Genomic DNA, 20179 nt, shown 5'->3' on the forward strand with positions numbered 1-20179 from the left:
CCCCAAAGAGCTTCTTATTCAAAACACACTCACTCGAAATGTATAAACAAATAAATACAAATGCGGGTTGATAGATTCAGATCCTCACATTAATCCTAGTGACCTGAGGCTGCACACTTTTTTTATTGTGATAAAAGTGATAATATTATAATATACAAAGGTTTCTTTTTTTTCTCAACGTAAACAGATATGGGATGATTGATAAGTTCTGAGCTTCAGGAAATGAGGAGGAGCTGCATTATTTGTGTGAAAGATTTTAAATGTTCTATGCGGGGCTTAAAATTTATCAATCAACATTAATGGAGTTAGTGGGCGTGTTTGGAAAAAAACAAGCAAACCCAACACCTGTTCAGGGGCCCGGAAACTCTTGTTCCGGCCCTCAGGTGCAGGTCTGGTGCTCTAGTTCCACGCGTGGACTCGTCACTTTTTGCAGTGTACGTACCGCCTCCTCTGCCAGATCCACCGTGCGGATGAGAGCGACACGAAATCCATCATCAGTCCGCCCAGAGGGACCGGAACCCAGCGGGCAGACTCAGGAGACCCGGCGCTTCGTTCCGTGAAGCGTTTAACCCGGGTTGGTGTCATTTTAAACCGGGTTACTCATCTGGTCAGGTCTTGGATCAGGATCCGCCGGCCGTGGAGGAGAGCGGCGCGCACACCGACGGGAGCGAACCCTGGCCGGGGTGGAATCGGTGAAAATGGTCGGTGTTTGGGGCTCTGGAGGTTTCTTTCCCCGTCGTGTGAAGGCAGACGAGGCGCGTCAACCTGTCGGTGTCGCGGTGCGCAGGATCTGCCACGGTGAGTGACCTGATGTTGCGTTTCTTTTGTCTTTCACACGCAGAAACACACACACACACACACACACACATTCATAGACACACACACACACACACACACTCACACTCACACACCACAACGATGCCATCAAACACAATATTTCACTTTGGGGACATCAATGGAACCGGATGCTGTTTTAGGTTCATATTGTTGTCTTGCGGTGGTGTTATGTGATGGATGCTGAGGTTGGGGATGTCTGACCCGGATGGCCGCATCAGGGTCGATCGTCCAGTCAGTCAGTTGGCTCCCATTACAATGCACGGACGACTGAGTGGATGGTGCCTTTTGGATCACGAATGCATGCAGTGGTTCCCAGAGGAGATTCTGAGATCTCCCAGGGGTCCGTGAAGGGGTCCCAAACAAATTGAGGGGTAAAAAATTGTGACATTTTTCAAATAGATTTTTCTCCAAGATTTCATTACCAGATACACACATAAGAGCCCAGCCGGAGTTTCAGTTCAGGGACAGGACACTCTGAACGACCTAACCGATGTGTATGTGGGTGCATTAGAGGTAATTGTGAAATCTGAGAAGCCAAAACCGGTGTTGCATTTGTGTTGAAATCAGTGTTTATTTGCATTCATATAAAGCTCACAATTTATCAGTCAACCCTTCTCACATTCCACCGCATGCCACTGTTCCATGATTGCTCTCTGGCAGGCACCGGGCGGCATTCTGGGTAATGTAGGAAGGCACTCGCTGACACAAAAGAGGCCGATTCAGGATTCACAAAACTCTGTAATGTGAAATGCTGCAGCTCCATGAGGCTCAACCTGTGTGTGTGTGTGTGTGTGTGTGTGTGTGTGTGTGTGTGTGTGTGTGTGTGTGTGTGTGTGTGTGTCAGACCGTGGCCTCATCTGCTCAGTCAGGCAGGCGGGCAGCTCCGGCCCCTGCAGATTGCCTGAGGACTCAAACCGCGCCACTTCAAATTCAATAGCAATAGTGGGTCAACAAAGACGAGACAAAGAGCAGCATCTCCTGGTCTGCTCACAGCTGCCCGGCGTCGCCATGGTGCTCCATCCCAAAACCCCTGCCTCAGCCTCCGAGCTTTCTGTCTGTGGTTGTTGCTTCAGCTTTAGGATTTACAGTTTTGGGATTTGTTTATGCATTGCATTAGTCTATGAATGGTTTCTGAATTACAAGTGCAGAGATTGTGTGTGTTGTGTGAGTGTGTATCTGTGTGTGAGACAAGTGTGTGCTGTCTATTGATCTCTGTGGTTCAAGACGAGCAACCCGACACTGACCTAACCCGTAAATCCATCCACTCAGCCGGGATCACTCCGTCACTCTGAGGCCGACTGAGGAGACATACACACACACACACACACACACACACACACACACACACACACACACACACACACACACACACACACACACACACACACACACACACACACACACACACACACACACACACATAATACAGACAAACACGTGGAATGCGCTCATGGTTTATGTCGCATTAAGCTGGTTTAGGATTTTAACCAATCGTTGAATCACTGTTGGAATGATTGACGCCTATAGAAATGCATCGACACGTGGGTTTGAGACAGCAGTAGACCTGATGGTGGCGCTATAACAACAACAACAACAGTAACATTTCGTCCTGTTACCTGTGAAGCAGACATGATAGTAATCACAATTCTTCTTCTTCTTTCCCTCTCTCCTTCGTGATGCGATGCGTCTAATCAGCCCCTTGAGGTTCAGACAGGATTCTAGAGACAAATTCCAGTGCAGTGCAGCTTGAATGAGTGAATACAAACCATCACATCCAGTCTCAACCAAACAGAGAGGCAACAGAGACTCCTGGGAAATGCTCAATGAGGTATTATGGGAAATCCACCTACTGCTGTCCTGAAAAGAAGGAAAGACACAGTGGGTACTTTTATATCTGACCTAGTTGAGGTCATCTTATGGTTTTGATTCATGAATTATAACTTTGTGGTTTGTTTGGAGGATTTCCAGGCTTCACACTCTTCTGTCCTTCCCCCACTCTTGTGTTTTTGTCCTTCGTGCTTACGCTTTCTCAGCAAAATGACATTTCAGAACGGTCTCTGGCGAATTAAAGTGCGACTGCAGCTTTTTCCTCTTCACACCGATCAGAATGCATCTCGCCGGTGTCACATGTTGTGTGTGTGTGTGTGTGTGTGTGTGTGTGTGTGTGTGTGTGTGTGTGTGTGTGTGTGTGTGTGTGTGTGTGTGTGTGTGTGTGTGTGTGTGTGTGTGTGTGTGTGTGTGTGTGTGTGTGTGTGTGTGTGTAGATATTTCTGGCACTGGCACGTACCTCAGATACAAAGTAAACTGGCTCATTCACAATGCAGACGTTGACAGAAGGATTAGACGCACTAGGCGCACTTACAAGGTTTTCTGAGGAATTGGCTTTAGAAAACATTTACATGAGCTGTGTTCATGTGGTCCGGGCATCCAATCAGGATGCCACCTGGATCACATCCAACTGGGAGGACACCCAAAATAAGCTGGAGGGTCTTTATGTCCCATCTGGGCCTGGGAATGTCTTGGGTCCCCCGAGGGAGAGCTGGAGAATGTCACATCTGGAATACTCCAATAGCACACTTCCTCAATAGATTCAAATTGAGTATCACTCCTACTCCCCACAGCCGGCGAAATTAATATAGATCAAAACTACCAATTTCAGCATGTTGCCTTAATAATGACAGTAATGGAGCTGTTTAGCTCTTGTCTCTCCTTGTCTCTCCCAGAGGTTGTAGTGGTTTGTCCGGAGGTGAACTCAGATTGGTCGCCCTCTCAGCAGTGAAACAGACACCAGCTTTTGACATGGACAAAGATCTCTGTGTCGTCCTTGCTCCTCCTCCTCCTCCTCCTCCTCAGTATCTGCTACTGTTCAGGATACTCCCCATTCCCTCTCCTGTTCTCCGTCTCATTACATTCCCCACATCACATTTAGTCCAATCTGTGGACTTGTCCTCTGTAATGACAGCAGCATTCTTTGGAAGCGTTATGTAAGGGCTCGTTCAGGAAGCGCAATACGCCTCAGCCTCAGTCGTGCTGATCTGTGGACGTGCGGGTGGTTGTTTGGGGGAGCGTGTGGGCTCACTTCAGCTTTCAAATCCTGCAAATAGCCTCCTATCAACAGATGACATCATGTTTTATTTTCCAGAAACAAGTCAACCAATCTGTCCTCATGTGTGAAATGTGAGTCACTCGTTTAGTGACTAGTATTGCCTCAGACTTGGCAGCTAATGGGTTAACACACGTATATACATCAGTATAATAACCTAATAAAATGTTTGTTGTTGCCCAGGCGTCCCAAACATTTAATTGGGTGGTTGGTGTCTTTTTCTTGACCCTAATAACAGCCTAGTTTTAGTCCCTAGGCTGTTTGGGTGGTGTTAGTAGGTGGTTGCAATTGGTTTGGGTGTTGTTATGTGGAGGTTATGGTGTTGTGGGTGCCAAGGGCAGGACATTGCTAAGTGGTAGTTGGTAGTGTTAGTTAGTAAGTGGCTGATAATCTCACTGGATCTGCTATGGTGTTACCAGGTCATTACTGATTGGACCTTTCTATAAGTCACTTGTGTGGTTAAACATTGGGTGGAATACCGCAACAAAAACACTCAAATGACTGGTTAACATTTTCTAATATCGTTGAAGCATCAGGATGTATTCCACAGGGAAGTGGAGTTTCCATCCCAGCTTTCTGTGATTCATCCTCATTTGTTCCGACTTGGTTTTAATTCTGTCCCGTCCTTCTGTTGCCTGTGGATTCAGTCAACCTGCCTCCCATCAGTGTTATCTGTCTGAAACGCGTGAGGACACACACAAACACACACACACACATACACACACACACACACACACATGCTGTACAACACCTCAATGATCCGGGTCAGGTTTTCACAGCAACCCATGGCTGTTCTGACTGACATGTGCAGAGAGGTGTGGGTTGGGTTGGCGTGGGGTGGGGTGGCGTGGCGTGGCGTTTTCTCAGCAGGGCCGACTGATGACGCCAGGCTCTCTTTCCCAACACAGAAGCCTCACATGTAAAGTGTCACACATTCTATCTTTGATCTCTGATCTTCTGGGACGTTGGCAAACTGGTTTAAACTCATCACACACTCTTATTTCCCACGACTAGGCCTGTTTTTGGCAGATCTCCCATCAGCCGTTTACCTTGGCTTTAACACGGCGCTGAGTAAGAGAAGGAGCTCCTGCTAATGATGTATTCACCTCAAAAACACGTTGTCGAGTCAGACAGGCCTGCAGCAGATTTATCAGGTCAGACTGTGAGTGTGTGCATGTGTGTGTGTGGATAATATGTTTCTGTGTGTGTGGATGCCAGCCATTTCTTGCTTTCCACCTCCAGACACACAGGCTGTTGTGTTACGTCAGACTGCTCCCTCTGCTGTGAGCAGGAACAGGATGACAGATTGTAGTGAGTAAGAGGAGCGATGACTGGACGGGGACATGGAGGGTGGGGGGACGGAGGTGGAGTTGGACCTGAGCACATCCAGGATCCGTCATGCTGATGGCGCTGCTGTATGTTTTTTGGCACTCGTGTTTCCACAGATGTCTTCATGTGAACCTTTGTGTTAGTGTCAGCCTTCCTGCCACCAACAGGTAGAAGTTTAGACATTAGGATTGGAAACATGTATACGGAAGTGGACACAGGAGGTAAAGCTTTGCCCATGAGTTGAAAATGTCTCCCTGCCTCTTCTTCCTGCCTCCCTTTATGTTCAATGGCACTTTCAATTTGCCATAAGAGGGTACAGGCATCCTCAACAGTGACTGTAAATGTCTTTGTGGTGGGACAGGATACCAGAGTACAGGAAGAAAACAAACACGTTAGGTGAAGTGGAAACTCATTGTTGACTCATTCAAACAGCAACCTGGTCTTCATCACGTACCAACATGCTGATAAAGCAATGTTTGTTTGGACCTAGAGCTAAAAACCTCCTGTGTGCTCTGTTCGACGCTCTGCCGTCACATGAAACACACTCATCATCTGCAGTAAACGGACTGAATGTCCCTTTAAATGTCACGTATTCCGCTCCTGGGTGAATTCAGCCAATAATCAGCTGAAACGAGCTCCATTAAAGTAAGAGGGGGCTTAGCTGTGTATGTATGTGGAATGTAGGTCAGCCTGTGACTCTGCATGGCGGTGTGAGTGTATTAATAGACACACTTTGCTTTATTCATGAAGATGGCGTGTTTCGTTCCCCATGATGTCAGCATTAGAAATTAATGTGTGTCAGTGTGTCCGAGTGTTCATGGCCAAAAAAAACACACACTTTGACCCGGTTATGTAGCAATTCTCCCCTTTGTCTGTCCTCCGTGTGGGGATTTTGCCTGTAACAGTGGAGAGCGCTTCTTGGGTTTGAGCCTCTGAACGCAGCTCCATCAGGTTTTCTCCCTTGGTTTTCTTTACAGTTCAGTTCTCATTCCCAGTTTGTCTGCTGACACCACAGAAGGAGAGGTCCCACTCACAAAGGTTGATTGATAAGTTCTTCTGACCCTAACATGATCTGAGTGTCTTTAATCAGAAGTGTGAGTCAGGTGCTTTAAATCAAGAGAATAAAACATACAACAACAAGGGAAGCTGAAGGACGAATAGAAAAGAGAAGAGGCTGAGAGAAAGAGAGAAAGAGAGAGAGAGAGAGAGGTTAATAAAAATATATAAATACATCAATCATTCAAGTAATATAGTTAGAGTGTGTGTGTGTGTGTGTGTGTGTGTGTGCAAACAGCAGGACATTTTGTGCATTTTTGTTTACATGTGAGAAGAGGGTTGCAAAGAGGACAGCCATACACACAGACACACACACTCGCACAAACACAGACACAGACACAGACGAATGCATTTAATGAAGAAGACATGCTGGGAAAACACATGGGGCCACTGATTGGCTCTCACACTGTTGCTATGGGAGTTTAAGCTGCTCTGCCATTGGTTAGGACATTGACCGGGGCCGACTGCTGCCTGTCAGCATCCCACCGTCGTCATGGCAACAGACAGGAAGCAGGAGGATGATGCTGTTGTTGTGATTGTTAGTTGTTCAGACAGCAGAAATAAAAGAAACTTAAATTCCTGTCACTCTCTGTGTGTGTGGATGTGAGTGTGTGTGTATTTTCAGAGGATGATCCCTCTGCTAACTGCAATCACAAAAGCTTGGTGCTTCCACACACACACACACACACACACACACACACACACACACACACACACACACACTGTTTCTCAATTGGAGTTTGTCCTCAGAAAGGTCAATGTTGCTCATTTTACTCTAACTATACTTCCTTTAACTTCTGACAGCTTAGATACACTTTATATGCTTTGCTGCTTTAGGACTGTCCGCCCAAAGTGTTTGAGACATATAGAGCTGATCTGACCGGAGTCATCCTGTGTTTTGGAAAACGCTTACAGCTGTGTCTCTGCGTCCCACATTCTGGGGCAGTATCTGTTCAGTTTGGGACAGTTGAACGTTGTGGGACCCTGAGGAGAAAATGTCATCGGCCGTAGCTGGATTTGGGAGGTGTTGAGTGTCTTCAGTGTCAGAGTCCTCAGCAGGTCATATCCACATCCGCATGGGAGCTAAACCTGAATTATATGGATTACATACATAGCAGTCAAACATTCCAAACCAGCTTTGCCTCCTGTCTGGCACAAACAAATGATTCAACTCACATTCACAGCGGCTCCTCTGGGAGGTAATTAGCTTCAAGAACGAGTGAGGACAGGCGTCCAACCCAGGTGAGGGACAGGAAGCTCGTCGTGGGAACAGATAGAGGGGGGAGATGGAGGTGTTGGAAAGGAGAAGAAGATGTGGGGCAAAGGGGAAGGAGTGTATGGATGTGAGGGTGGAGGTATCAAGGAAGAAGAGAGAAGAAGATACTGTGGAGGGATGGATCCAAATGTTAGGCTGGATGGACGCAAGTGAAAGCCGGAGATCATTGATCCACGCCCGAGGGTTTGCTATGTGGAGCAGACGAGGTTTTGTTTCACCACCCCCCGAAAAACACCACCTGATCAAACAGGGAAGCTCAGATCGGCCACCTCCTCCCAGCGCCAACACCCGCTGATATCCGAGCTATTATTACCCTCTGCTTCCGCTGTCATGGTATGCCAGTGTGTCTGTGTGTGTGTGTGTGTGTGTGTGTGTGTGTAAATCTATTTTACTCTGCTGCAGTTACACAAGCCACTGTTTTCTCAAGTAATGAGGATATTTGTCACATTATTGATCTCCTTTATGTTTCTTCAACCCATTAGCTGTACCATGAGCTGAATGCTCACATTAGCATGTCTCTCTTCTCCCCTCCCCTCCACAGGTGAGATCATGGGGTTGGGTGAAGTTCCGTAGCCTCTGCTCTCCAGCGCCTCCCACCTGACTGCCACTCCTTCTACTCCCTTTCCCCGTCCTCCTTCTCGCCTGCCACCATGACAACCACCCTGGAGACGCTCTTGGCCCAGCCGGACCAGGAAATGAGTCCTGAGAGGCTAGACGGCTGTGAGGACACTCTAGGACGCTACAAGGTGGTTCCCTCCGTGGTCTGCTCCATGTGCTGCCTCTTTGGCATCATCTACTGCTTCTTTGGTGAGTTCAGTCAATGGCCAAATGGTGGCACTATTTACTCCTCTTGCTCTTTGGCCTATGGTCAACCTTTGCCCGCAATCTCCTTGGTGGGTACCTGCTCTGATAGTAACACCGTCTTTGTGTTCATGTCCTCAGGCTACCGCTGTTTCAAGGCGGTGATGTTCCTGACCGGCCTGATGTTCGGTTCCGTCGTCATCTTCATGCTCTGCTACAAGGAGCGCGTGCTGGACACCCAGCTGAGCGTGGAGGCCTCAGTGGGCATCGGCCTGGGCATCGGCACGCTCTGCGGCCTGGTCACCATGCTGGTCCGCAGCGTAGGCCTGTTCATGGTGGGCCTGCTGCTGGGCCTGCTGGTGGCTGTGGCCACCCTGGTGGGCATGGAGGAGCTTTCTGACAGCCCGCCTCGCTCCGTCTGGGTGCCCCTGGGCGTGCTGCTTGGCTTGGGCATGCTGTTCGCCGTGCTCACTCTGCAGTGGCAGCGGCTGTTTACCACGGTGTCCACCGCCATGTTTGGTGCAGCGGTCATCACCGTGGCCTTGGACTACTTTGTGGAGCTCTTCGCCTTGGTTTTGTATGTATACGAGCGGCTGAAGGCGGCGCCTGGGAAGCCCGTCTGCTGGCTGACGTGGGTGGTGCTCGGGGTGTGGCCTGCCCTCACCCTTCTGGGAGTCATCATCCAATGGAAGGTGACAGCTGAAGGATACTCGCATACTAAGGGTGAGGAAAGGGGGACGGGACAATAAAGTGCTACTCTAAATACTAATGTACATGTAGGATGAGATGTCAAGTGGTGCTGGTGGTGCATGATGAAGAGTCTGTCTCTCTCTCTCTCTCCCAGTGATCATCAGCCGACAGCAGAGGAGGATGCAGGTGATGCGGATTCGTCAGCGCGACGACCGCTATCGCAATAAGAAGAAGAAGAAGCAGCAGCATGGCTCCACCCATCAGTCAACCCAGGCCAAACAGCTCCAGACAGAGCCCGCCTACCGCCGCAAACCCAACCCCATCCGCCGCTACGACACAGACGTCCTTTCACCGGTGAGGAGTGTGGCCTCTTTTGTAGTGATCAGACCGTTTATTAGCATTCCAGTGCTCATGTGCTCAACAGTGCAGCAATGCTCTCTCTCTCTCTCTGTCTCTGTCTCTGTCTCTCTCTCTCTCTCTCTCTCTCTCTCTCTCTCTCTCTCTCTCTCTCTGTCTCTCTCTCTCTCTCGCTCTCTCGCTCTCTCTCTGTCCTCTCTCTCTCTCTCTCTCTCTCTCTCTCTCTCTCTCTCTCTGTCTCTGTCTCTCTCTCTCTCTCGCTCTCTCTCTGTCCTCTCTCTCTCTCTCTCTCTCTCTCTCTCTCTGCAGAGCTACATCCAGAGCTTTCGGGAGCGGCAGGTGCAGTCGCAGCCCTTCACAGGGCAGCATGTTGGTGGACCTCATGCTGTGGTGGATGTGGGCTATGATTGCGTTGCCACGGCGCCCCTCACTGGAGCTGCAGGGCCCTCGCTACGGGTCTGACTTTGCCTCTTCTTCACAGAAGCCTGAGTGCACCACTAACAGAGAGCTACGTGACTCTAACCACTGACTAACTAGCTTTCACTTGGTCAAACCACAACCAAAATGTGGTTGAACTGCACCTTCAAGAGAGCTGCGCCCAAAATAGGTTTTAAGGGTAAATATGAACAATCTGGGATTTGCCCAAATGGCAAAACATCTTTAACCCTTTACCAATTGAATTCTGGATTCTGAGGCTGTTGTCCTCATTGCTGCCTGCTGGAGCGATCGTAGAACCTCGGCTGCCGTTTTTGAACTCTCACCTTTCACAAATGCACAAATGCATGCATGCACTTCAGGCCCTAAACAAACACACGTTGCAGCTACAATCTAAAGGGTTGACGTGGAAATGCAAAGCACGAGCCACATTACAGAACACCCTCATGTCAAACCAGATCAGGGATGCAAACCCGGCTCAGGTTCTCACACAGGCATGCACGACAAATCAAATACAACTCTGGCCACATTCAATGTGCTGTGCGTCAACTGCTGTCTTCAACCGATGCTGCAAAAGTGACTCTCCACCTCCGTAGAATCTGAACATTAATCAACAAAAGGAACTGAAGGCCCTTAAAAGCAAACGGAGGTCCTTCTTTCTTTGCTTTCTGTGCCATCTGACTGCAAACTTCCATAGAATCTGTAGTGGCGTCTTTAATGCCACCTTCTCTTTAAAGGCGGACATCATTCGTCACCTTTGGTGCTGGACAATACACTACACGCGTACATGAAACTGATCTCCGAAGGCCGGGATTCTGTTTAACAGGTGCCTTGAACCCTCCTAGGACCGTGCCATTGAGCGACAGGGGGTCACAGGCAGATCTTGGCTGGGATGGATTTTTGTGTGGTAGCCATGGAGCCGTGACAAGCAGGGTAACATTTAGGAAGAACCGCAAAGCCATATTTGTACCGGCATCTCGAAACTGATTTTTTTTTTAACACTATGAAATAACTTCCAAGTCTTTCTGCCGATGGGAAAGTCTTGCAACTCTTCTCCACGGTGCAAAATGTTCACCTGTGTGCAGCGCAAAGTGGTCGTATCTGTGATGGTCAGATCTGTGAAAATGTTCATGATTAGTTGATGTGAAAGTGTGACAGACAGCACCTTTTAAAAAGAGATTAGACAGAGATGTCAGTGTAAATTAAGATTAGAGTGAATAAGTGTCAAATTGTGGCCAAATCAACCTGTACCCAAACCAACAGCTCCTCCTGTCGCCTGCGTGGGTTTTTCTTTACTGTTCAAGTAAAAACGTATATTTTTAAAGTCGTCTTTACCTCAGGGGACAAGACGGACAAGTTTAGAAGAAAATGGTAACGCATGACTCTAACCGCACTGCCCTGCGCCCTCCCAATGTGACCCTCCGTGGCTTCATTTAAGCTCCGCCTCCTCTGAAATGCCCCTTCATGTGAATCAATACAAACTCTCCATTTGTACATAAATTACAGCACTTACTTTTTACTTTTGGATCCTTCATTGTTATTCTCTTTGTTGTTCTTTGGCTACATTTTCATCTGACTGAAGGGAAAGTACTCTTTTTTTTTTTCCTCCAATTTGCTTGATTTTTTATTTACTGTTCCTCATTTATTTATTTCTGTAGAGGAGAGGGGGCGATGTCATCCACGTAGGCCAGTAACTACATGCTTTCCCCTAACAACTTGAATTACGACTGGATGCTTCTGGTTATTAAAGCATGTGTTTGTTTGGGCCTGTATATGATAAATGTGATAACACAGAGTGTGTGGGACTTTTCTTTTCAATCACAGGTGGAAAGGGGTTAAGTACATTAACTACAAAGTCAAGTTACTTTACTTCATTTTCCCTTTCATACACGCGTGCATATACACACACACACACACACACACACAGAGGAACCAATCATCTTTAAATTGAGATCCACTTTACTTTTATTAGTGAATACTTTGTGAAAGTCATAGGATTATCTCTCCTACAACTGGCCTCTCTCTCTCTCTCTCTCTTTCTTTCTTTCTTTCTTTCTTTCTCTCAGCCTCTTCTCTTTTCTATTCGTCCTTCAGCTTCCCTTGTTGTTGTATGTTTTATTCTATTGATTTAAAGCACCTGACTCAACACAAACAGTACCCCTGACCTTGACAAACATACGAGAGCTGCTGGGATTGTAAGTGACAGCTAGAAGCCAGCAAAGGAATCGGTCCATGTTCCGTTTTCCATGAGGCCGGGGCTCCAATTGGTCATTCGTATTCCTGAAATGTGTTGTACACTGCAAAGTATACATTTTCTTCAAAACATTTTTTTCCAATTTTTGCCGTGTAGGGTGGTACTACTAGGCCTCACCAGATTGTTTCATTCCAGATTCATTTGACTTTAGATTTGCAGTTGTCTGTGTCATCTGGGTAATCGTGTGTGTGTGTGTTTTATCTAGTTGGAACACAGATAAATAAGCCCTGATGAAGTTAATGACATCCCAGCCTTTCACCTGCCGCAGTAGCCTCAGCTTCAGACATTCTTACAGGTAGAACAGTTCAGGCCATAACAGTGAGTTTAAAGTCTTTCCCCTTTGATTTATTTGATTTATTTTCTTCTATCTATCGCCTTAGGGAAGGGAGAGATGTGTTGTTCTTTCTTGCTTTCTTCTGCTGGGTTTTACATGACATCCTGCTGGTGCTGTGTTGACTCACTGACGACCTGGATGACGGCGTTCAAGGGGAAAACAAGCAGAGTGGGAGTGAGGACATGGATCATTTGCATAAAATAAACATTTGCAAGTCAAAGAGGCGCAGTGTCTCCAAATAAAACACCTTTAACTGTCACAGTTGGAAGAATCCACCCTGTTTCAGCTCAAGCTTTTTTAATGTTGTTCTATGTTGAATTTGTCTTGAAGTGAATGTAAAATCACCAAAGCGCGTCTGGACCTTTTAGTTATTCCACATTTGAATACTTTGTGGAACAAATTCACAACCACAACAGGGTTGTAAAATGTTCCAGAAGGAGTCGCATTGTGTCGTCTTTCAACTGGTGATTAAACGGCCAGTGACAGAGTGAGAAGCTGCCAGGACGTGTGGAAACACGCCAGGACGAGCTTTTGCAGATGGGTTGGGAGTGTCGGACAACATCTCTTGAGAGCTGCGGTGTGGGTGAACACGTCCCTGCATGTGTGTGATGTTGCGTTTACCGAGACGGAGTACGTGAGTGTGGTGGGTGAAAGTTCAACGCACAGCAATGTTTCAGGAAACACTGTGCTTCTGTCTCAGAGCCTCAGAAGGTCATCAGAGCTACTTTTGACCTATGTTAAAGCATTATACCATTTCTGTAACAACTAGAATAGGTTTAATTGTGTGTGTGTGTGTGTGTGTACCTCTCCGTCCCGGGTCTCAATGGTTTTGATGAGGACAGTTTTCTTTGAATGCGTCTCGGAGGAGCGCTGCTGATGCTCAGGGCTCGTCTCTGTTCCAAACACAAAACAGGACACACACTGCGTCACAGTATGAACTAATTCACACATGCAGCACAAGTACCAGAACATTCCATCCAGTAACCAAGGAGATGTGCAAACCTTTGTTACATGTTCACGCATTCAGAAGATGCAGTGATGCTAAATTAGATTTAATGCCAGAGAGTGAATTGGTGAGGATTTTGCGTCATCTAGTGGTGAGTAACGGTAACAGACTGACCTCGGAAGCTAATGGTGGAGTAACTCTGCACGGGCAAAGTAATCCTGAGAGAGAGAGAAGAGAGGTTGGGAAAGAGGGAGGGGGGAGAAGGGGGGAGACGGAGAGATTTGAAATTAAGCATCAATTTCTTAGTTTTCTTTGTTTTCCTTCATTTCCTGTACTGACACTCCTCCAGTCGTGACTTCAATCAAAGTAAACCATCACCTGCTCTCCTCCCCTTCCAGCAGCTTCCTGTAGGTGGCAATCTCCACATCCAGGGCCATCTTGATGTTAAGCAGGTCCTGGTACTCGCGGAGGTGGCGGGCCATCTCGTCCTTCATGTTGGCGATTTCCGCCTCCAGCCGGGCGATGTTGTCCTGGAATCCGCCTGCCTCGCGCCCGTGACGGTCCTCCATGTCCCGCATCTGTCTCATCAGGGATTCGTTCTGCACGGCCAAAGAGACGGCAACACTGTGTTAGAGTCTTATAGGTGTGAGTGTTTCCAGGTTTGAGCTGTGAGGGGGGCGTGTCTGGGACGTACGGTGCCTTTGAGCGAGTCGATCTCACAGGTGTAAGACTGGATCTGGTGTCTGAACTCCATGGTCTCCTGTCGCGACTGCTTCAGGGCCTCGTTGTTCTTGCTCACTGCTTGGTTCAGGTCAGACACCTGCGGGGGAGAAGGTCAGGAGGGGTCAAAGGTCATGGATGGGATAAAGTGCATCTGAACTTGATAATGAGCCGGTCAGCCAGACAGCTACAGTATCTGTACATTCCTCTGCCCCTGACCTCTCAAACCCGTCTCACCTTTGACTTGTACCAGTCCTCAGCCTCTCCGATGTTCTTGGCGGCGATTCCCTCGTATTGAGCTCTGATGTCCCTTAGCGCCGCCGTTAGGTCGGGTTTGGACATGTCCATCTGGATCTGAACCTGGCTCTCCTGCATCTGGGCCTGCAGCTCTCGGATCTCCTGCAGGGACGGAGGTCAGGTTGAAAAACAACACTCGGATGATACAACATGGTGTGTGTGTGTGTGTACATGGGAGGCGGGCAGAGAGGAGGGGTGAACAGACCTCCTCGTGGATCTTCTTGAGGAAGGCAATCTCCTCCTGCAGGGTCTCGATGCGTCTTTCCAAATCCAGACGGGCCAGAGTGGCTGCGTCCACATCCTGTTTTATTTAACAAAGCCGATTCATTTACCTCATCTGAAGCGTCGGTACAATAATATAATCATGTGTTCTGCTGGACTCACCGCCCTGAAAGCAGTCAGGTTATTCTCTGCATCCTCTCTCTGAAGAATCTCCTCCTGGAGTCTGGGTGAGAGAGAGAGAGAGAGAGTGAGAGAGAGGGAGAGAGAGAGAGACAGAGAGGGAGAGAGAGAGACAGAGAGAGAGAGAGAGAGCGACAAAGAGACGCTGGCACCTAAATGCTGAAGACGAATGATCAGAGATGCTTGGGATATGTGTGAGCACTTTCCTCTCCTTTTATAGAAGAGGGCAGAGTAAACATGCAGCGTGTGTGTGTGTGTGTGTGTGTGTGACTCGGGTGGTCACACACACATTAGTTGCCCATCATCTATCATCATTCCTACAGTGAATCGCACCTCTGTTGAATTCTATGCAGGGATCATTCCAGGAAGGTTAGATTTGAGGTGAGAAGTTGGTGGAATTTCCCTTTAAGGAGTTGGAACAGGCTGGTTGGTTATTTTAGCCAGTTTCACTTTGTAATCAATCACTTTACTCTGAATCATATGAGAAACAGAAGTCAATAACAGCGAAACGTCTTAACTTCTGACAAGTCTTCAAACTAGACTCACTTACCCACCTGCGCCCTGAGGGGTCACACCCACCCACACACACACACACACACACACACACACACACACACACACACACACACACACACACACACACACACACACACACTCAGAACGGCACAGATGCACCGTGACAGAGCGCCCACTCTGAGTGAGTTATCAGGGTTTAAAAATACTCTGGTATCCACAGCAAACAACAGATAAGTGCAGCTGAGACCCACTCACAGCCTCCATCACCCCATCCCTCCATCTCTTCAGCCCTCTATCCCTCCACCCACATGTTCATCTGGTCAGGCTTCCTCACTTCCTCAGGCATTTAACACTGAACTCACATCACTTCAAAGCCTTTTCAAAGTAAAAGTATGAATCGTACACTGTAAATAAACTCCATTACAAGTCCAAAATACTGTGGAAAATGCTGTGATATTGACACTTGTACACACACACACACACACACACACACACACTCACATGCATACACGCCTGTTCTTAAAGAAACACACACACACCCACACACACACACACACACACACACACACAGACATCCTTTGCTCCTCCCACCTGAGTTTGAGCTTGTCCAGGTCGTCGGCCATGTTGTCTCGTTCCACCTCCACCCGTGACCTCTGGTTGGTGAGGATCTCCACCTGCCGCCTCAGCTCGCTCATCTCCTCCTCGTACATGTCGGCGATGCGCGTGGGCTCGCGACCCCGCATCCTCTCCACCTCCACGGCCAGCGCCTGGTTCTGCTGCTCCAGGAAACGCACCTTCTCGATGTAGCTGGCGAAGCGGTCGTTCAGGTGCTGCAGCTCCACCTTCTCGTTGGTCCTCGTGGTCAGGAACTCCTGGTTGAGGGCCTCGGCGAGGCTGAAGTCCAGGGTTTCGCCCATGCCGGCGTAGGAGCGGCCGCCAGAGGCCCGCGAGGACGCCGCCAGCGGCCTGCCGTAGTAGCCGGAGGAGGAGGAGGAGACGCGGTAGGCCGGCGTGGAGCTGCTCCGGGTCACCTCGTAGACTCTGGAGCTGACGTGGCCACCGGCGCCACCACTGTGGCCCAGCGCTGAGCGGTTGAGGGAGGGCGAGGCGTAGGCGCCGTGGCCAAAGGCACGCCGGTAGGAGGAGGCGGAGGTGGCAGAGGAGCTGTAGGCGGCCATTTTGGAGGAGATGCAGAGAGGTGCGAGGGCTGCAGTCGTGAGGAGCACTGGGAGGAGAAACAGCTGGCAGGGGGTATTTCTAGTCACCCCACCTCCTCCTCCTCCTCCTTTCCCCCACTCCTCCCTACTCCAATACCTCCCTCTGTCCCTCCATCATTCCTTCTCTCACTCTCTCTATCATTCACTTTCCATTTTTCCTTTTGTTCCTCATCTCTCCCTCTTTCTCTTCCCATCTCTCTGTCCTTCCCTATAATTTCCTCCTTTGTCCATTTTCTTCCTTCCTTTCTTTTCCTCTCCTTCTTTCTCCCCTCTCTACCTCTCCCCCCTCATTCTCACTTTCCTCCATCTGTCTTTCTCTCTCTCTGTCTCTACCCTTTTCTTTTTCTTTTCCTTTCTTTCTCATCTCGCCTTCCTTTCCTTCAACGTCCTCTTCCTCCTTTTCTCACACTTCCTCCTCCCCCTTTTTCATCCTTAACTTTCTCCCAATCTCACTCAGAACCTTTCCTCTCCTTGATTTGTTCTTGAAGTTCTTCTCACTCTTTTCTGTCATTCTATCTTTCACCTTTTCATTGAACTCGACTTCACTTCTTTGCCTCTCTTTTCTCCTGATTTGGTCTTTATCTTTAATACTGGCAAACGTGCAGAAACAGCTGATATGATCCAGAAACACAGGCAGATAAAGAACACAGGCACTTTACAGTCCATAAATTCAGCTTGAATCCCTTTTTATGGAGCGTTTTGGCTCAAAAGAATCAACTAGATCCTTTCACATAAACTTTAAGGAACAGCAGCGATACCAGAGTGGAAAAATACTTAAACTATTCAAAGTCCTTCCAGTAAGAGTAAACAAGTATAAGCTGTACTAGTACCTCTAAATGCACTTAATGACATAACACCTCTGCACAGCATCAGTGCTACAATCAGAGTAAACAAAAATGGAGGAAAGTGTGACCTCATCACAATAAAAACACAAGAATCCATCAACACAACATGTTTAACACACAGACTCAGGTAGAAATATGATACCAGACATTTAACTGCAGCCTTGTGATGACAGCAGTGACAAATCGTGCCGCTGTGTGTTTGCACACACAGACAGTTTCATGAGAGAATCCTCCTCTCCTTGCGGCCCGTGATCTCATGGCATAACAATGCGTGGATGTGAGGACGGCGTCTTCGGGGGGACGCAGCATGTCGTCCTCACATGGCGAGGAGGAGCAGGTTGGCGATGACAGGGGACGCTTTAGCCAACCTGACTTAAAAAGGAAATCTATCCTGTCCAGAGAGAGAGAGAGAGAGAGAGAGAGAGATGGAGAGAGAGGGAGAGGGCGAGAGAGAGAGGGGGGCAGAGAGAGGTACATTATGTGTCAGTAAGTGTTCCCAAGGGAGGAAAACGCTCAAACCACTACACCATGATGCACAATACACACTATCTATCAGAATCAAAGCTTTGTGTGGAGCAGACACTGATACGATGCTGTTACATTTCTCCTAAAGGCCAACAGAGGGCGACAGAACTCAAATGAAAAGCTTCCTCACGCATTAAACAAACATTGAGAGACCTAGAACCTAGTGTTTGAGTGTGTTGTCTTAGCTTTTGGTTTCAGCTGTAATGTTTTTTTATGTTGTCGTTGTTCAGCTGTCAATCTAAGGAGCACAACTTAAATATATATGACGTCTTTTAAAGTAAATATCAAAGATTTATGTGGAAAAACAGGAACATTTGTTATGAATTCTAACACGTTCTGACTATGTGAGACGGCCGCAAACACTCTTGTCGCCCGGTTGACCAACCTGTTATCAAGTTCACCAATCATAATTAAGAACATAATTGCAACAATGACCGTTCAGAATAACAGAGAGACCTTTAATAACAAAAGGACAAGGTATGTATGATATATTATTAGGAATACATTATGATTTAGTTTAGTTTTTATTTTTTTCAGCTACCAAATGCTCTTATTTTGGAGATGCGTGGTTTTCGCAGGGCAGCAACAATATGATCACATGATTCCAGTTCATCATGTTCACCATTTGTTCCTCTGCTCCCACATCTATGAATAGAATCTGATTGTTAATAAGTGTGTGAACATGTGAGAGAGTGAGTGAGTGAGTGTGTGTGTGTGTGTGTGTGTGTGTGTGTGTGTGTGTGTGTGTGTGTGTGTGTGTGTGTGTGTGTGTGCGCGCGTGTGTGTGCGTGTGTGTGTGTGTGTCTTCATCCCCTGGGCTTCCTCAAGAGCTGGAGAGACTGCATGAGCTGACAGTTGAGGTAAACATCTCCTCTAGGCTTCTCTCTCTCCCCCACCTCCTCCTTCTCCTGCTCCTCCTCCTCCCTCAGCGTTCAAGCCTTTATAAGGCGTCTGAGCTCCTCGGCTGATGCAGTGATGAATGTCTGCATGTGGAGGAGACAGAGAGCAAACTAAGCAAGAGATAACTTTGTTTAGAAGCATAAAATTAAAAACAGAAAGTGTGAAAAAGGGAGACGGATAAAAAGATACTTTCAAATAAATAAACTATATTCTTTGTCATTAAACCTTGGTCACACATGGGATTAGACAAATCCTAACATCACATTCCATGAGTTTAGTTCAAGCGCAAGGTTGAAGAGTTTTGTTTCAGCAACATTGCAAATAATCCAAATAAGGAGTGTGAACAAAAGACGCATTTTATGTGTAAAGCTGAAGCTCCTTCCACACGGTGACACAGCTGGACGTATTTCTGTGTGATGTTTTAGAGCTTTGTCACACTGCACACTGACACTTTCACAGATGAGCTCAGTCTGTGGGGCTTGAGACTTGTAGAGTTGCACTTTGCAGCTATATTGATCCTGAATAGACATCAAAGAGGAATATACAGTATATAAACTATTCTGGTGTCACACTGGGATAACCAAAGCCAGCGGCAGCATCAGTCACCTTTTCACAGAGACACAGTTTTGATACCAGGATGGGACCTAGACAAATACTGGGAACCTGATTTGCTCATCAGGGTTTCATTCCCAGCTTATATAGGGGTGGACGTGGTTGAGGGTTAAGACAAGAGTTAGGCCTGGCATCAAAGGATCCAACCAAACCTGACAAATGTCCCCAAAATCAAACCAAGAACCTTCCAATTACAAGACGACCGTTCTACCATCCTGAGATACGCTGCCTGGTTACAAGCAGTTTGAGTGACAGAGCTAAAGCTCAAAGCCTTTAAAGCTGCCGATTCTTTTTTTAAACAACAAGTTCAGTCAATTAAGCAGAGACACAGAGGTGAGTCAGTGTGAAGATAGAAGATACCTGAATACCACATATCGAACAACTGCCTTTCTCGCAAATAACTTTCAGTATATCAAATTCGCAATATCTGAAGAAATTGTGAAATATTTGAAAATGCTGAATAGGCTGAAAGATGCTTCCATGGTTTCTCTGCCTGAAAGCCTTTTGATTAGAATGGGTTTTAAATCAAAGCAATATTGTCTTGAATATTCTGTACAGATTGATGTTTAAATGGTGTCTGTAATGCTGAAGTATGAGGAATAAGTGGAGAAGAACAGAAGAGAGGAACAATACCTGTGATTACAACAATAATATAATAAAATGAAGTAGTTGCAGTTGCACCCCCTGGCCGATAGAAGTCAGTGGAACTCTCCGTCTGCAACCCAGT

General features: G+C 47.4%; 2 protein-coding genes across 2 annotated transcripts; one reads left to right on the top strand and one right to left on the bottom strand.

Moving 5' to 3' along the window:
• The first annotated feature begins 173 nt into the window (after positions 1-173).
• Positions 174-10952, top strand: tmem198ab (transmembrane protein 198ab). Its single transcript, XM_076165964.1, has 5 exons — positions 174-798; positions 8143-8408; positions 8544-9125; positions 9247-9446; positions 9759-10952. Exons 2-5 carry the CDS (start codon positions 8252-8254, stop codon positions 9909-9911), a joined length of 1092 nt encoding a protein of 363 aa, XP_076022079.1. The 5' UTR covers positions 174-798; positions 8143-8251; the 3' UTR covers positions 9912-10952.
• A 514-nt stretch (positions 10953-11466) lies between these two features.
• desmb (desmin b) lies at positions 11467-16531 on the bottom strand. The gene is made up of 9 exons (XM_076165963.1): positions 15945-16531; positions 14820-14880; positions 14641-14736; positions 14376-14537; positions 14113-14238; positions 13797-14017; positions 13593-13636; positions 13277-13365; positions 11467-12606 (listed from the first exon to the last, which is right to left on the bottom strand). The coding sequence occupies exons 1-9, from the start codon at positions 16529-16531 to the stop codon at positions 12565-12567; spliced, it is 1428 nt and encodes a 475-aa protein (XP_076022078.1). The 3' UTR covers positions 11467-12564.
• Positions 16532-20179: the final 3648 nt, after the last annotated feature.

Source organism: Genypterus blacodes, unplaced genomic scaffold, assembly GCF_046128005.1.
Source record: "Genypterus blacodes isolate CSIRO-AG114 ecotype Tasmania unplaced genomic scaffold, CSIRO-AGI_Gbla_v1 ptg000152l_1, whole genome shotgun sequence".
In the NCBI taxonomy this organism is placed as follows: Eukaryota; Metazoa; Chordata; class Actinopteri; order Ophidiiformes; family Ophidiidae; genus Genypterus; species Genypterus blacodes.

Coding starts and splice junctions, on each gene's coding strand:
- desmb (XM_076165963.1), bottom strand. CDS start 16,531: ATGGCCGCCTACAGCTCCTCTGCCACCTCCGCCTCCTCCTACCGGCGT. Junction 14,538..14,640: donor TCAAGAAGATCCACGAGGAG/GTCTGTTCACCC, acceptor CCGTCCCTGCAG/GAGATCCGAGAGCTGCAGGC. Junction 12,607..13,276: donor TTGAGACCCGGGACGGAGAG/GTACACACACAC, acceptor GCCGTCATCCAG/GTCGTCAGTGAGTCAACACA.
- tmem198ab (XM_076165964.1), top strand. CDS start 8,252: ATGACAACCACCCTGGAGACGCTCTTGGCCCAGCCGGACCAGGAAATG. Junction 9,126..9,246: donor AGGATACTCGCATACTAAGG/GTGAGGAAAGGG, acceptor TCTCTCTCCCAG/TGATCATCAGCCGACAGCAG. Junction 9,447..9,758: donor ACACAGACGTCCTTTCACCG/GTGAGGAGTGTG, acceptor CTCTCTCTGCAG/AGCTACATCCAGAGCTTTCG.